The sequence below is a fragment of the Amblyomma americanum genome, chromosome 6 (genome assembly GCF_052857255.1).
Source record: "Amblyomma americanum isolate KBUSLIRL-KWMA chromosome 6, ASM5285725v1, whole genome shotgun sequence".
NCBI lineage: Eukaryota > Metazoa > Arthropoda > Arachnida > Ixodida > Ixodidae > Amblyomma > Amblyomma americanum.
The window spans coordinates 80310687-80328914 of NC_135502.1; the positions used below are offsets into that span (position 1 = coordinate 80310687).

The 18228-nt window shown below is 47.0% G+C and overlaps 2 protein-coding genes across 2 annotated transcripts in view; both read left to right on the forward strand.

Annotated features, from left to right (window-relative positions):
• The window catches only part of LOC144093779 (disintegrin and metalloproteinase domain-containing protein 10-like), a 29452-nt gene extending 18774 nt beyond the window's left edge, over positions 1-10678 (forward strand). The window contains exons 9-14 of the mRNA XM_077627485.1: positions 534-690; positions 1781-1879; positions 4149-4339; positions 8216-8427; positions 9164-9325; positions 10495-10678. Of these exons, the coding sequence (XP_077483611.1) occupies positions 534-690; positions 1781-1879; positions 4149-4339; positions 8216-8427; positions 9164-9325; positions 10495-10500 (827 nt within the window). The 3' untranslated portion in view covers positions 10501-10678. The remainder of the gene's footprint in view (positions 1-533; positions 691-1780; positions 1880-4148; positions 4340-8215; positions 8428-9163; positions 9326-10494) is intronic.
• Positions 10679-17247: 6569 nt separating this feature from the next.
• On the forward strand, positions 17248-17607 carry LOC144095340 (uncharacterized). Its single transcript, XM_077629105.1, has one exon. The coding sequence runs from the start codon at positions 17248-17250 to the stop codon at positions 17605-17607; it is 360 nt and encodes a 119-aa protein (XP_077485231.1).
• The last annotated feature ends 621 nt before the right edge of the window (positions 17608-18228 follow it).

Consider the following 18228-nt stretch of genomic DNA (forward strand, 5'->3'; position numbering starts at 1 on the left):
TGTCACCTTCGAAGGCTACAAACTATGTCGTTTAATAATCCAGCTACGCTTCTCGCCATTGAGCCCGAGTCCTTTACGGCACAGTGCAAATTTTGTGGCCAGAAGGCAAACTTATACCATATGGTATGGGCTTGTCAGGAAAATAGCAGTAGTGACATAATAAATCAGCCAGCGTGGGAGGGCTGGGAGGCGCCCTGTCCAGCTCGGACCTCGAGGAACCACGAGCCCTCGTCGCCAGAGCACGGGCAGCGGCTTTTACCAACGGTGTCCCGGACTAGGGACCCGATCAGCCTTTACTTAATCTCAGTCATTATGGCCTTAAACAAACGTTTTCATCATCATCATCATCATCTTTCGTAATGGCGTTTCCTTTACTGTCCTGACTCAGTATCCGAGTGCTTTCTCAAGTTTTGAGCGTTGAATTTATCTTGCGAACGGAAAGTGCGTTCGTTATTCAAGGACAGCGAACACCACTGCTTTTGCGGTTGTTCTGCGGATGGGTGACACTTTTGTTACCGTCCCTTCCGTTACAGGGCACAGCGGGCCCATATGCGGCAACCAGATCGTCGAGGGCACCGAGGAGTGCGACTGTGGCGAGAACGAGGCCGAGTGCACGGACAAGTGTTGCTACCCGCGACGCTCGTTCGACAACAAGCACGGATGCCGCCTCAAGAGCTTCGCCAAGTGCAGGCAAGCCCCGAGATCATCTGCTCACCTGCGTGACAGTGCAACGTGCTCACATTGACGCTAGGAGGCCGAGCCAAAAAGAAGCGAAAAAAAAAGCACGAATCCTATTTACGAGAGCGCTCGATATCAGAGCACAACAGTTGCCGGCATATTCGAAGAGAGCTCGAGCGGTCAACTCCAAAGCAATGGACTCTAAATGGGGTGGCAGATGCCGAATTTTAGAAACCATGCTTAATGAGTTTAATCAGGCAAACAGATAAGCAAGCTGCATGAATGCGAGCACTGCCCTTAAACCACTGATGGAGCAAGATTACAGATTGTTTGCTGCACAGGACACCACTGGAGCTTTGTAGACAAGCCTCATGAGGGCTGCACATGACCCTGCCTAAACCGCAGTCGTGGTATGGACGAAAATCGGGGCATGTGTCGCTTACGCTGCGCTGTTAGTTGCTCTTATTTGTTTGGATTATTCTACAGTTATTGCAGTTTCAGCCTCTAACTTGTCCTGCTGAGTTACCGAACGAACTTGGTACGCACGGAAAAGATTAAACCAGCGGAGCAAAACACACATTGAACACGTTGATGGCATCCTGTTCCCTAAATATTTGGTCAATACGCTAAAAAATCAGTTGCAAGACTTAGACGTAGTGCAGTCGTTACACCAAGTCGGCCAACCGAAGCAACAAGTTAATTTTTTAAACCCTATACTTAGCCTATTAGTCGCTGCCGCAGTTATGGCGTTCTGACACAACTGAAGACCTACATTTTTTGACAGGCCATATCAGGCTGTATTATAAGAACCACAGAACCACTTCTACCAACCAGCCTACGTTCACCGCGCTGCTGAAGCACTAATCGTCTGTCAACTGCCGTGCGCGCTTACTTTGCCTTGAGTATCTCAAGCAGAAAATAAACAGGTAATACGGCCTCCTAGCAGGTGCGACAAATGTTGAGCCATGTGGATATGTTCACGATGCTATTAGAGACAGATATTTATTTTTCGGAAACAGGAGTAATGAAACATTGCTTCAGAGGCACTGGCGCCCATTTAGACCGTAGTTAATGCTGCTGCTTTTTTACCCCTTCCCAACAGCCCCACGGCCGGCGCTTGCTGCTCATCGGAATGCGAGTTCGTGCCCAGCGGGAAGCTGTGTAGCGAGAAGACCGACTGCACCGAGAGGTCGTACTGCGAATATCCTTTGTTGGGCTCACATTTGCCGCTGGCAAGGGTGCACACACGCGAGAAAAAAAAAAAACCGGCGGGAGTAGAGATGGTTTCATCCGGTGCAGTAATTGGTCACCTGACGTGGGCGTCCATGCTTGCTACATGGCCCGACGATCTTTTGAAAGAACAACCGCTCGCATTTAATGAAACTTTGGTGTCGTACCACATCTAGCTGCGTTTGTCAAAAAAAATAATCTGCTTGCTTTGCCTCAAATGAAGAAAGCGATAGAGGCGTTTGGAGATCATATATAGAGGCGAAAAAAGAAATAAAGATTCTTACTTCATTCTCGTTAACACTTTCATTACGGCCGCAGCATAAAATATTATCGCGGAAGTATATTCCGCTGTGCACAAAACAAAACAAAAACCGACAGATGTCTACAAATCGAAGTATCAAGCATTTCGGCCTTAACGGCTAGAAGCTCTAGTAAATGAGTGCACCTATTTACTACTTCGCCGGCACGTGACGGGAAAGTTATTTCAGGGCTTGTGCGAAGAAAAATTCCGTCTCTGAAATTCTAGCAAAACATTAACTCGATCGAGCTGAAGTCATAGAGGCAGTTATCTTTGCTTACACCTCGTAAATAGAGCGCACCGCGAAAACCGGAGCATAAAGATTATTCTGACCTCATGAGCATAGCGTTAATATCACGTCAAGATAAGTATAAGCTGCAGCACGACGCATCACAATAATAAGAAATTAAAATAATCAGAAAGATGATCAAACAAAGTAAGTGATTTTACTCTGAATGTGTAAACCGTGCATGATCGCGAATCATAATTATTTTCCCTTTAATCCTTGGTATACTAATGCCTTCGTTATGCAAATCCGTGAGCAGCATTTAAGCAAGACATCTTCATTTACTTGATGTGGAATATTTAAATTGCTTCGTGGAGAAGGTAGCTACAGTATAACAAATTTAGAGCAGAATAAAAAAAGCGCAGTCTGCTGGCTCTTTTGCAGAGCACGGGATTCAATGTTGCCATCAGCAACACCTAGGGAAGTTGCTCCAAAACAGCTTTCCTTTTTTATGTGTGCAGTGAAGTGCATACAGGCAGAAAAAAAATTATTTAATCCACAGTCGTGAACAATGAGCACTATTGTGGTGTCTACAGAAAAGTGAATGGAGGACCCGCGGCACATTGTTGTAGCTGCACTATGGCGGGGAGCGCAGGAATCAGACTGCCTAAATTTTTGTTGCGCTTAAGAGCTGTATGCATTTGTTGTGCCTGTTTGAGATTATCTTCGCCCTGCACTTAAACCTTATATAAGCCGCGCTCTTAGTGCAAAGCACTTCCTTTTATCCGATCAAAAGAAAAAGGTCGCGCATTTAGTCAACACACTTTTGTATGCTTGGCATTAATTGCTCGAATCTCTTAACTTTTTTAACGGTGGTTTTCAGTTTAACCAGAATATGAAACGGCTCTCCTGTTTGCAAAGATCTGCATTAATAATAGCTACAACTTGGTTAATCTTGTCCCTGTTTTATCCTAAATGTTGTGAAAGATGACAGCGTTTATAGCATTAATTCGGCATCAGGTGACTCAGGCACTGATCACAAATAAGCAGGAACTCATACATATGGATGCGCACTTGAGATGAAAATTTGATGAAAAACATTGCTAGCAGGAGGCGAATTCGAAACTCGAAGACGGCGTTTTTTTTAAAACTCTGTACACTTGTGGCAGCAAGTTACCCACGGCTGGCGGTAATCAAAATAAACGGTGCCACACAGAAGCTTTTGAGAGGCGCAGATGGGAAGGCGAAAGCACTCATAACCCGGCTTGTGTAATTTTCTCCTTCAGACCACTGATGAGGATGCTAAAACTGTGCAACGCCACTGACGCTGCTGCACAAGATGTTTCCTATACTTGCTACACCAGCTTTGCGGTACCGTTGAGGTTGATAGCAGCCCCTTGAGCAAACCACGGTGCTCCTTACACACCTGTCTCGCCTTCACTGTAACGTATACATCGTGAATGGGCGGAAGATGCCGTGGGCAAGATTTTGCTGGCCTCGTTCTCACACCTAGCGGTCACCGTCGTTTGAGGTTCATGAACGGTGCCTTGGGCGATTCGCTGGGTTTTTGCTTATTTAACTGCGCTGTGGGCCACTGAGGTGAGACACCGTTTAGAGGTTTAGCCGGAGGAGGCACCCCCTTTTCGCACTCATTTGGGGGCACGTGACAAAGCAGCCGAAGTTTTTCCTTGACTTGCCCTATCGCCGCCGTCTCACCGGGAAGAAGGCCAAGTGTCCCAAGGCGGCGGCCAAGCCGAACATGACCGCCTGCAACAAGAACACGCAGGTGTGTCTGTCCGGCCAGTGCCTGGGTTCCATCTGCCAGAAGTACGGCCTCGTCGAGTGCTTCCGCAACGCGGGCAACCTCAACATTGAGGAACAGTGCCTCCTCACTTGCCAGGCAACCGGTGAGCGAGAGCACTTCGCGAGACGCGTGCGCCACCAATAGAACAATGAGGAGTAGGAGAGGACCACGGGGAAGGGACAGAGATGCACAGAGATGCAGAGGGAAAGGAGTGTCCCGTTGCCGTCGTGAACTGTTGCGGATAAACTCCAAGCGCGTAATGTTACAAATACGCTCTGTCATCGTACATTATGGGTGTTTTTGCGTTCTACCTTCATCGAAAATGCACCTGCCTCACTAACGGCGCCTATAAGAACTAATGTCACACGCTTGAGAATCGATCACGGAATCGAACGCTCCTTGCCTTTTCTATTCTGCAAAACGTACGCAAGAAGTGAACGTTGGAGAAACCGGGGACTGCACAGAATTTGGTACTGAGTTGATCTAGCGATAACGGAGCCTATAGCAGGATTCAACTCAACAAATGCTGTCTCCACGGCGTACTGTATTGCTCCGCTGGCAAATTACAATAGGAAGCGAAATCAGATGTTTAGTGTTTGACTGCAATAAACAAGCCAGGCATCAAAATTTTAGGGCCTATAATTTTTTTTTGTGATTATCGTCTTGCTTAGGTCACAAGAAACGTTTCAGCAACAAACCACGTTTTTATCATAGAGAAATTCTGTGTGGCGGTCCTGAATGTGGGAAAAACTTCACTGCAGACTTAAGATTTATCCGACTATAACTATATTGGGATGCAGAGCAAGCTGAGTCGGAGAAAGAGAAGCAAAAACCGTAATTTCTGATATAAAAGTCGACACCTATTGAATAGTCGGCACGGCTAAATTTCGGCCGAAAAAAATTATTTTACTACAATCTTAGTAATCATTGCATTTCAACAAAGGATACTGCGCACACACAGATAAGGACGTGAATGTTAACATAACAAGCGCAGACACAACTAGCGCAACCTTCTCGTCCTTGTCTGTGTGTGCTCAGTATCTTTTGTTGAAATGTCGGACCGACTCGCCCAACAACGCTCTCTCCAATGTATTCCACAGAGCGGCCATTTGAGAACGTGCAATACGTGGATGAAAATGAAAAAAGGTAATTCTACATATGAAGAAAACGTTCGTCATCGTTTTCAGTATCTTCACTGTTCTGGAGACATCTGCAAGCCGGTTTTAGCGAAGCCATTGACGATAATTTGACAATCTTTGCAGCATTGCAGCATTCCACCATCCACTTGCATACTTCTCTTAAATGCGTAGAAATCGATATATTTGAAAAATAAGAGACGCCGTCCAGCGAAAAAAGGTTCGTTCTTGACGTTTCCGCTTCCACACGGAAGCCTTTTTGACAATGAATTCATCACCAAATACGGGTCGTTTAAATATGGTTGAATAATCGGCGCAAGGAGCGTGCGTATATCGGGTTTAGACTTCCGTCGTTCCGGTTTAACGTGTGTGATGTAGTTTGTATGACTAGGGATTCGAAATGTAGCCGTGATGCTGCTACTTTTTTCGTTGCCATGATCGTCGCCTTGTCACAGTCAATTTTGTGGCCATTCACGACGGCGTGCTCCGCTAAGGCGTTGCGAATGTTTTCGTTCTTTACGTCCCGAGCGTGCTGCTGTAATCGCTTCCGGTAGTTTCCCGTTTCCCCGATATACACACCGTTGCAGTCCGCGCAGGAGATTTCGCAAACAACACCGGGGAATCTTTCCTTTGACAGTGTGTCTTTCACCTTAACAAGCTGATGGCGCATCTTTCTGCCCGGGACATGTGCCACCTGAAATAGGTAACTTTTAACTATTACCCTTGGTCTCCTTACTTATATGGAGGCGTGTAGCCTGCTGTAAGCAATATCCATACCAGTTTTTAGAATTTGGAAAACCCGGATACCCGCGGTGCTGTGACCAACAAATGTCGCCTACATCGGGTCAAAATGCATCCACTTTTAAAAACCTTGCAGGCAAAGCAACCCCTCTAGTGCACATAACTAACTAACCGAAATCGCCAAAATTTGTTGGGCCACAGCGTCACTGATAATTGCTTTTTCGAAAATCTAAGATCTTATACCAATATTATTTAGGGTGGCTGCGCTCCCGCCAGTAAATAATGAGGCTAAGAGTAATAGTGAAAAATGTAACTAATAAATATTAGTTAGCCAGTCTACTAGTTGGCCCGTTCTAAGTGCATCTTTAGGCGCTACACCACTGGGATTGCTACGCCGAAAAAAAACGCTCTTCTAACTCAAAAATCCTACTTTTTAAATTGCAGAACATCTTAAGTGAAGTACCCAGCATGAACTTGCAGTGCCGAGGCGACACTGCAATTGCTTGATTTCGTGCTTTTGGCTGATAATACTGCTTGCCTAGGCGTTCCCTATGTAGCCAAGTTAGCTGACGAACGGCACGTGTGGCTTCGCAAGACGGCGGAAGCTCCTGCCTATAAGCGATGGCAGGAGGCGTGGAAAAGCTCGACGGGTGCGCCTAAAAAACACTTGCCCCACTATCTAGGCTCTGTGTTACGACGCTGCGATCAACACGGAAAACTTCATCGCGGGTTGCCTCTACATATTCCGCAAATGATAATTTTTTTAAGTTTTAAATATGTATAGCCGACAGACTATATACCGGAAATTACAATAGCCTTCTTCAAGTCGTGATATGGCTCTGAGAGCGCTGATAGTATAATCCATCGGTGGATAATCCATCGGTGGCACGGATTCGGCGTCGGTCCAAGACTTAATTTTCTTGGAGATATGGGAAGTCCGCGAATATTTCGGTGACATCTGAAGCAGTGTTCGATATTTTTGGCGTCTTTAAAACAACGATTTATTAGTCATACCCAACTTGTGAGCAGCCTTGTCATTTATTAATCATACCTAACTTGTGCGCCGCCTTCTATTTGGCTTCAAGACACATGGTAACTAGCGCTAAAGACAAGGGCAGAAGAGAGACAGACACCACGAACGCTAGACATCAACTGGTGTCCGTTTGGCACATTATAGCCTCAGTTGTCGCTGTGCCGTCACCCCCCCCCCCCCCCCCCCCCCGCCCCTCTAATTTCTCCTACGACCCAAGATAGCCAAGTCACTTCTGAAAAGATAGGAGGCGGCTGAGACGAGACACTGATGTTTTTAACAGATTTAGTGGGAAAGCTTATAAACAGGGTAAATGTTAAAAGTCAAGTTCCGTAGGCATTAGTTAGAATTGGGCTGAGGTGGTAGTTTAAAAGTTCGGATTATTTTATGCCCAATAGAAGGGGCCACAGAGCACTTTAACAGCCTAAAGGCATGCTGGCGGCTTTTGCTTGAAGGCATGAATTTTTAATTTTAAAATGCCAGCATAATTACCGCGAAAGAAAATACGCTTAGCTGTTTACTACAGAGCGACAGAACGCGAAAAGAGGATATGGCAAGAAAGCAACAACAAAACAACAAAGGGATTAGGCTCAACTGCAGGTGCAGTTCGCTGCTCCTGGCCGTTGCTTCTGGTTGCCCTTTCACTGTGGCTCAGCATCTATGGAGTTAGGCTGCCAAACCCGAGTTTGAATCCCGACCTTACGGAGCACATTTAGACGGAGGCAAAAATACAAAAACGTCCGTGTGCTGTAAAATATGAGCGCACGTCAAGGAAAAACAGGCAGTCGGTACAGCTATTCTAGGTCACTTCTCAGCCCTGGAGAAAGTGGGGAAAACTGTAAATCCTTTCATATAATACAGGCAATGTCGTTCTGAAAAAGAGAATTGTCCCCACCTTGAGACCGTCACAAAGGATGATAGCTTAGAGTAGGAAGACGGCAGGTGTCCGTTTCCCCATGGCCAGCCTCTCCAGTGCTGCGCGGATTGTCAACTCTGCAGAGCGGCTGGAAGCATTGCGTGAGCGAAGCCCGCACCCTCATGTGGTGACGGATCACCGCGGCTTCCATCGCAGGCAAGTCCGAATGCAAGGTGGCCTGCGCCTTCCCGGAGATGGCGAGTCACTGCGGCGCCAAGCTGCAGCCTGGCTCCCCGTGCAATGCCATGCGCGGGTACTGCGACGTCTTCCATAAGTGCCGCCTCGTCGAACCACGCGGATTCCTCTCGCGGCTGCAGGGATTTTTCCTTGGCGGAGAGTCGGTGGACACCGTCTACGAGTTCGTGGCGGTAAGCCCGCCCCACCCCGTGCGCTCCGGCCATTGGGCATGTTTCCGCACACGCCAATGATTGTATACGGAATGGGGCTGATGTCAGGAACTGTACCCTGTCAGAATTATTTACCTGGTTCGCTTTTCTACAACTTAACTATCTTTCATTGCTCCGATCCGTGTTTTATATGCTACAAATACCGACAGGTACTGCCTATTAGCTGTGACTCGTGGTCTATGGATGGGGAACAGAACCCTTATAAAGCCATTTTCTGTTACTGCACGCTTCAATTCAGTGACCAACTGCATTTATAGTACCTCTGTCAAAAGTGAAATGTCCAAGCGATTTCCTTCAAGGCCGTATTGCATCGGTGGTTATGAACCACCTCAGTTCTAAATATCTTGAAGATAGAGGGACTCTAGTCCTCATCCCTCCAAACGTTACGACTTTCAAGGACGTTACAAAAGCACCTCTGCACGGCTCGGAAACAAATTCCCTGCACTCTATACTGTTTGCAAAGGCTGTACGATGAGCTTACATGTTCTGCGACACTTGACGTGCTTTATGAACGAAGAAAGAGACGTAAAAATTTTAGCACGTATCAGCGTTTTATGCTGCCTATTCTTTCTTTGTTTACCGATGTAGTACAGAATATCATCCGCGAGGAGCGAAGCCGCGGAGGTGTAGCCGAAGGCATGAAGGATGACGGACTTGTCATTCATTCACGGGTGTGTTCTCACCCACTTGCACGCAGCACCACCCGATCGCAGCGTGTCTGGTGGTCTTGGGCTCGTCGTGGTTTATGGTGTTGGTGTTCCGCTGCTTCGCGCTGCACACGCCCAGCCACAACCCGCTCAAGAAGCCGCCCTTCAAGCTGAAAGACACGCTGCGCCATCCAATCAACACCTTCATCACGGTAGGTGCATGCGACGCACTCGCTGGGTAGCTATGAGTCTAGGCCGTTTGAGCTATACTTGAATTTGTAATGCTAGACTTGGGCTTCTAGATAATAAAAATGTTTTCTGACTGGAGGGCACATGCATCGGGGGTTGGCTGCTTGCGCTTGTTGGAAATTACACGTGTGTATTTTGGGCTTATCGAAAGAGATATCAGCGATATTTATGCTAGTTAGTCGTACAGACCTCTTGTCTGCTGTGTGCGAAAAGAAAACCTAAACCCTTTATCATGCTGCGCATTTGACCAAGCGTCTGTAAATTTTGTCCTGTATGCAGCTCCGTTAGAAGGGCCAAACATAACGTGAACGAGAAAAAAAATTTCTGATGAGGTCACCTTCATTTAAAGCGTCGCGTCAGAAATGGCTTCCTTGCCTGCTGGCTCCTACCATGTCTGGCTTGCACGTCTACGGCTCCTGAATTTAGGTCATTGTTAAAATTGCTGGGTTATACACGTTTTCAAGCGCGGGCGGAAGCATGCCTTTCGGGACTATTGCAAGTATGCGCTGTCAGAAGCGGCCGGAGCCCGAAGTGCTTTGCTAGCACATTGCTTAGCCCAGCCTAACGGCACGATCTCGCAGGCTCAGTTTCCGAGGAAGCCGTGCATGTGTACAACTGAATGCTGATATCTCTGCCACATTCATTGGCAAGCTGTGCGGAAATATATGACGGTATTCTATTTATTACCAAGGTATATACCACGATCGGCATTATACAGATATATTGATAAAGAAGGCCGTGCTATATACAAACAACAATAGCTCAGTCAATATACGAGCTGAAGGATGCTAAGGTCTAAAACGGGTTGGCAACGATTGCGAGTGAGGCTCGTTTTACCGATCGAAAGCAGTGGCAGATGTTGGTGACAGGTAGCCTTGGAGATAGCAAAAATTATGTTTTTTTATAGTCTGTCGCCGTGATTCGCCCCTCAAGAGAAGCCCTGTTAGCGCTATCGTGATTTATTTCAATTAGTGTATAGGCGCTGTGCAAACATAAAGCAGTGGATAAAAGTAACAGGGCACAGAAACAGCCCTGCGCACGTGACCCCTTCACTAACTTATTGACCATTCGTTTCCTCAGCCCTCAGCATTAGGGGTAGTTATATGTGCACATTTTTTTTCTCTATTCGCAGAACTGAGGAGGCTGGAGGCGCCGTCGTTGAACAAGTGCCTTGCTCAGAATACGGCGGCTCTCCACTGCACAGGCTCCTTGGCGCTGGCTGCTCGACTAGCCAAACGTTTAGTGTATATTTTTAAAAATAATGTTGTCTTATGTCATGTGAGGCCGCAGTAGCGTCGCCGCGCCCCTTTTGGGCATAATAAACTTCATTCGTTATATTATGCGAATATATGAGTCACAGGTCAGTGTCCTTCCTCTCGAAATAAAGCCACCGACACTTTCGTTTCATGACTATTTGAAGGACCTGGATAAGTGAACAAGTAAAATTATAACGTCGGTTATGACGGTGGCATTGTTTGATGCGTCGCCGTGCCCTGGAGGGGGGGGGGCGCATTGAAAACTTACGATTATGCTACGATTATGGTCAAGAGTAATGAGTGTAGTAAAACACCGGAACCGTTCTTTACCTCAGCATTACTGAGTAGTCACAATTTGCCGCAGGCATCTTCATTTCAAGGTACTTCCGCCTGCGCTGGAGAAAGCTCTAGGCACCGCATATATATATATATATATATATATATATATATATATATATATATATATATATATATATATATATATATATATATATATATATATATATATATATATATATATATATATATATATATATATATATATATATATATATATATATATATATATGAAGGGAGCCAACTGTCACCGAAACCAAGGTGCATAGGGGAATGTTTAATATGTGGTGCTCATCAATGGGATAATAATACTTAGATTAATATATCGCTTAAAGAAAATTACTTATGAAGCAGCAGAAAAAACAACCATGCCGCCGGTGGGATCCAAACCAACGACCTACGAATATCGCGTCCGGTGCTCTACCAACTGAGCTACGGCGACGGCTGTCCAATCTGCTGCTATCGTGGGTATTTGTTTATTGGGTGTAAGCGAAGCTTGAGAGTGTTCATCAGCGCCACCCTCGTCCATAGCGGCGGACGTAGCACGTCCTGTATTATCGCGAGCGTGATGTGGAACATCTAACGGCGAGGGCGGAAACTGCGAGAGCCCTCGTATGCTACCTATGGAATCAAGACTGCCAGAACCGAGACCCTCGTTCGGGTTCGGGTCCCACCGGTGGCATGGTTGTTTTTTTCTGCTGCTTTATAAGTAATTTTCTTTAAGCGATATATTAACCTAAATATTATTATCCCATTGATCAGCACTACACATAAAAAAAATTAAACATTCCCCTATGCCCCTTGCTTTCGGTGACTGTTGGCTCTCTTCATATGTTTTTCAAACGATCCCCTCATTTTCTTTACCTTGTCTGACACACACACACACACACACACACACACACACACACACACACACACACACACACACACACACACACACACACACACACACACACACACACACACACACACACACACACACACACACACACACACACACACACACACACACACACACACACACACACACACACACACACACACACACACACACACACACACACACACACACACACACACACACACACACACACACACACACACACACACACACACACACACACACACACACACACACACACACACACACACACACACACACACACACACACACACACACACACACACACACACACACACACACACACACACACACACACACACACACACACACACACACACACACACACACACACACACACACACACACACACACACACACACACACACACACACACACACACACACACACACACACACACACACACACACACACACACACACACACACACACACACACACACACACGCGCATATATAAGCAGACAAGGCAAATGAAGTGAGGGGCTCGTTTGACAAACTTATTAAGGAAGCAACAGTCACCGAAAGCAAGGTGCATATATATATATATATATATATATATATATATATATATATATATATATATATATATATATATATATATATATATATATATATATATATATATCAGTAATAGATGCGTTTCTCTCTATAAAATTTCGAAGGTTACGAGAGATTCGGTGATTTAATGGCAACATTTAGTCATGTTTTCAGCACCTTGATGGCTACACGGCTGACCTCATGCCTAGTGCGCCGCGGTTGTAGTTCGGGACTTCGAAGGCCACGAATGCGAAATGCAGGAAAAGTTGTCGGATACGCACTCTGACGCACGTGAGTGGAGTCCGACACACAAATTACGCCTGTGCATTCATACACTTCGGGCCGTACATTTTAAGTTTTCTTATTGGTCTTTGTTTTGGGCTGGGAGAGAGAATGCTTGTCGGGTATGAACCACGATGTCACCGGTCAGCACAGCTAATTATTAAGAGAGAAGTAAGAAAAAGAAAAAAATCTTTAAATTCAACCATTGGTTAACGTCTCAAACACCTGAACCGCACGCAAACTAAATCTTTAGTCAGTAAAGCTGATGCGTTTAGCGTAGAAGTGAACTGGACTGCCTGAATGCCAACTGCGCACGCGTAATGGCCTGGCACAGAGCATTAGTATCTAGCACATGGCCTTTTTCTGTGTACGTTTACGCTTCTGTGTCTCTGCAATGACACATATGACCTGTGAATCATAACCTTTACGGTAATCTCTGCAAGTTGCTTCTCTTTACTGGCTCATTGTGGCAAGTTCGCCTCAAGGTTGACATGTCTCGTAATTCGTTTTCTTCTTCAGTGTTCTCTTTTGCCCCTTTTTTCAGCTATGAATTTCAACCAACTTGCCAAACTGTGCGCTTTTTATCCTTTGTCACTTTGCCATCAATAATTTGTAATCCACTTATGCGTGAGGGTCACCTATGCGCGTCACCTAAACCAAAATGTTAAGGTGCGCAAGTATTAATCCGCAGTAGGAATATTATAGCGTCTATAGAGTTAGCCGCCGTTTTAGCCACCGTTGTGGCGGTCTTTCCTACAGCGAGAAATATCATTCTCGCTCAACAAAAAAAATGGCGGTGGTTTAGCTCTGATTAAACCTTGAGTGACGCAATAGCTGCAGCTGGCCGAGTGGAACTTGGTCACGTGACCAACCACGTGACGAACTACGTGATCAGCCACGGCGTCGCGCCGCCGGCAGCTGCTTCGCACCACGTGACAGCGTGGCGGCGCAGCCATAGTGGCAGCGCCGCCACGCTGAAGGCTCGAAATGCTACCGTAATGTAGCTATTGCTACAAAACAAATACCTACGATTTTTTCAAAATGAACTGAATAGTCCAGCTCGCACTTCCGTCCAACAGCGAACACTAGGAGAACTCATAAAGGGTCACCGCGCTACTCCCAGTTGGAATTGCGCACGAAACGCTTTTCTTACATTGGAGAACTAAGAGGAAGCTTCAAGCAGCAAGAGACAGTCGCTTCAGGCACGTCCCTTCCAGTTGTCGTGCTGGTCTGCCGATATAGGGCATCTAACACGCATCCTGCGTACAGTGTTTTAAAACTGCTTCGCCACCACTGCGGCACGTACTACATGCGAACTAGTTCTTGAGGCAGTGTCCTGTGCTTGCAAGCCGAGATGTCCGCGGCTGGCTGTGGTGAAAGTACAGTACTGCACATACGCGCTCACACCAACACAGACGCGCGCAAGGGATCGAGGAATTTCCTCCGTCTGGGACACTGCCTGGCTTTTTTTTTCTTGCCGGCCTAGGGAATCGTGCCTCCGATTCGAGCTTCAGGTCTTGTACTGCGGCGTGATGCAGTTTAAAGAGAGCGTGTGCAGGACAGGTACATTGCTGCGATAAACAATGCGGGGGAAAAAGCAGAAACTGCATCGTGGTGCGAGCGAAAGAAGCCTGCCTGCAGGTCTGCAGGCTACTCGTCGCTGCTTTATCGCACAGCTGGAAAATTCCACACTATACGTGACACTGCTGGCCACTCGGGCGCCTAGAAATGAGCTACGAAATTCGTTAATTCTTTCCCGTTATTGAACCTGTCATGAAAACACGTTTTTTTTATCAGAGCCTAAGCGTCAAGGAAAACTGAGCCGCATTCGGAAATAGCCCTATCAGTTGTCGTAGAGTAACAAAATCGAAACTTTTTTCGTTCTTCCCGTAGTAGATTTTGCGCCTGGCGTTTCTCATCGCTCTTACGAGATGCGGGCTAAACTCGCATTCCGCGCTGAAAACGCACTCAGACTTCCCCTTTTATTAACGGCCACTGTAATGGGACGCAACGCGGTGGGATTATTACGCCTCAGTTGTCGTACCGTGGGGCGCTGAGCTCGAGGTCGCTTTTTCCTCCCTAGCCTGCTGCGTGCGTTGGAGTGTGCCAATTCCTGTAAATGGAGCGTACCTCGAGCTTCTTCCTGCTCTTCGCGTTTTCAGGCCGACGATTTCCAAAGCACGTGGATGCATTATAGGAAGAAACGAAGACCTATACTTCAGCAAGAGTGTTTTGTTATGTACGTACGGCTTCTAGGCACAGTTACTGATATATCGGCCACCTGTCTTATTTGCTGCTGAGCACTTTTGTTGCAAAATCAGGGAATAATAATACAGGAATTCATGGCAGTCAACATGCATAATCCTAACCTATATCTCTCGATCTAGTAATGCTGTGCTTCTTATCTAACCCTCGTCTCGCGTTTAACGTCAGGATAAGATGATTCCTTGTAAGTTATACACTTGCCGTACTCTTTTGCTTAAAGAGGAGACATGGGTAGGGACATGGGAGGCTCGTTATGACATACACATGAAGGAAGCCAACAGTCACCGAAACCAAGTAAAGGAAAGGGTATTATTTTCATGTTTAAAGCGACAGCTGCTGCTGTTGTTGTTGTTGCCTCAAAACGAGCACATACCCACGGTGGGGTATTGGCCAGGGTTTGGTGTAGATCCAAACAGGAGAAAATTCATCCCGGTTTATCTCAAGCGGCTGATAAATATGAATAGAATCTGTGGATACAAATAACGAATTTTGAGAGATCTTGAGGAAATCGGAGCGAAAATCTAGGAAACAAAGCGGAAATAAATAAATTTTAAACAACCATAAATACAATAATTTTGAGAGAAAAGCAAAGGCAGCTAAATGTTAACACAGAAATCTCCCGTTTTCGATAATATACCTGTGAAGAAGGTCGAGCACTAGCTTAAGGGCATGTCTTTTTACGATTGCACCGAAGGAGAGGAGGACGCGATGAGTGGACAGGAGCACTAATTGAGCGAGAGGGTGTTGTAAAAAGTGTATTCTCTGCCGTGCAAACCGCCGGATGAAATGATCGAAAGATTCAACGTCCCCGCATGACGTATAAAGATTCGACGGCGTGAACCCAGAGCCGCATAAAGAAAGACTGAGACGAGGAATCCTGCAGCGCAACAGCGTCATGGAAACCTCGCATTGCCTTGAAGCGCATGAACGTATGTTCCATGGAAATTTTAAGTGTTCAAATTCCGCTGTAGCAAGGATGCACTCATGGCTCAGGTACTTGTGTAGTTGGTAACGTTCATAACGACAGCTGTAACGCACTCGTTCTTGTGTTTCGCGTCGTTGTCGTCGTCGTCGTAGAAGTAGTAGTAGTAGTGGGCATCGGCGTACCCCCTGGTTGCGTTGCCATGGGAACCACTCAGGGGGTGGTTGCCGTGGAAGGAGGAGGGTATGACGTGTATGGAGGAACCCGTAAGAGGAGGGTGGTTACCACGTGAACGGTGGTTACCGTGGAATTTGGATGTTAAAGCGAGAGCGTAAAAAGGAGCAAGCGGATGGTGGTTTTCACAGCAACCCAGCGGCGATTAGTTATCGGTTTACCCGCCGCGGTGGCTCTGTGGTTAGAGCGCTCGGCTACTGATCCGGAGTTGCCGGGTTCGAACCCGACCGCGGCGGCTGCGTTATTATGGAGGCAAAACGCTAAGGCGCCCGTGTGCTGTGCGATGTCAGCGCACATTAAAGATCCCCAGGTGGTCGAAATTATTCCGGAGCCCTCCGCTACGGCATATCTTTCTTCCTTTCTTCTTTCACTCCCTCCTCTATCCCTTCCTTTACGGCGCGGTTCAGGTGTCGAACGATATACGGGACAAATACTGCGCCATTTCCTTTCCTGAAAAACCAGTTATTCTTCTTATTATTATTATTACTATTATTATTATTATTATTATTATTATTATTAGTATTATTATTATTATTATTATTATTATTATTATTATTATTATTATTATTATTATTATTATTATTAAGGAGGAGAGTACGTACGGCGAGTGCAAGGAATGGACAACCACAGGGTGTCTGCCACGAGAGCTATTCCGGCGCAAGCGCTGGAATATCAGACTAAGACGCCGGCTGGCCTGGCTCAACAAAAAGATTGAGATGCATTCTTGACTCTCTTTCGCCAAAGTTAGAAATCTCTTTGTAACAGGTTGAACGACAACATGGGCCTGCCCCAGACCTGGAACGTATTCCGCCATCTCATTGATTCGACTAACTCCAAGACACGCAAGAGACATACCTCACCAAGCTCGTATACACACACCCTAGGCCTCCCCGCACGAACTCCTGGAGGAGCTTCATGATCTCTACTTCCCGGCATATCCCCCTGCAGACAACCAGACTATACAGGCTCCCCAAAAGACCACATCGACAGAACCATCACCGAGGCGAAAGTGAGGGCAGAACTTCAATGCCTTAGCACGTCCTCAGCTCCTGGCCCCGACGGAGGGCACAACAAGGCACTCCGCAACCTCGATCCCCCTCCATCACAGCTCTAACCGACAACCTCAACGAATGCTGGCTGCGCGGGGCCCTCCCACCTTGAAGGACGCCAAGGTAGTGTTCATTCCCAAATCTGGCAAATCACTTCTTTCCGCTAACCTCCGTCTCACCTCCCTCACGTCATGTGTGGGCAAGCTCATGGAGCACGTTCTCCAGGCACGGCTCAGCCAGTATCTCAAGAACAATAACCTCGTGCCTTCGTGCATGTTTGGTTGCCTTCTGGGCTTGCCCATCCAGGACTTCTTTCTACAAGCGAAACACCACACCATTGACTCCCCCGATGGCGACACCAAGACAATCCTCGGCGTCGACCTAACAAAAGCCTTCGACAACGTTATCCACGCAGCCTTCCTAAAAGGCCTCCGTACCTAGGCGTAGGACCGTGGATGTACAATTGCATCTGTGACTTTCTCTGTCATTGCATAGCCACACTCACGCCGAGCGAACACCGGTTCCCTGGTGTCTCACTGGGAGCACGGGGGACGCCTCAGAGTGCTGCGCTGTCACCTATCCTCTACAACACTGCCCTCCTCCAACTCCCCCACCAAATAGCCCAAGCCCTGACGTACATTTCAGCTTCTATGCTGACGACAAGGCAGTGATGTCGATATAGAACATAACCTACAGTCGGCCCTCAACATCATCGACTCGTACGTTTGCGCGCGCAGCCTAGCCTGCTCCCCTTCCTAACCAGAGCTCTTCCTCTACCACCCTGGCTGCACGACCTCTCCAACCCTCCCATCTCACTCACGCTAGAGGATCACCCCATTCCCCTAGTCTCCAAGATTCGCATCCTGGGCCTCGTCTTTCACTTCCACAGAGCGCACAGCGACACCATTCAATCTTTAGAGGCCCAAACCCAGCAAGCCACCTGTGTCATTCGGCGCGTCGCGGAGCGACGCACGGGTGTACGAGAGCGGAACACTCTCCGCCTGACCCAAGCCTGCATCACGAGCCACACGGTGAACACATTCCCTTGCCTCCGTAAAGCAG

Excerpts from the sequence above, each read along its gene's own strand:
- LOC144095340 (XM_077629105.1), top strand. The coding sequence starts at position 17,248 with ATGCTGGCTGCGCGGGGCCCTCCCACCTTGAAGGACGCCAAGGTAGTG.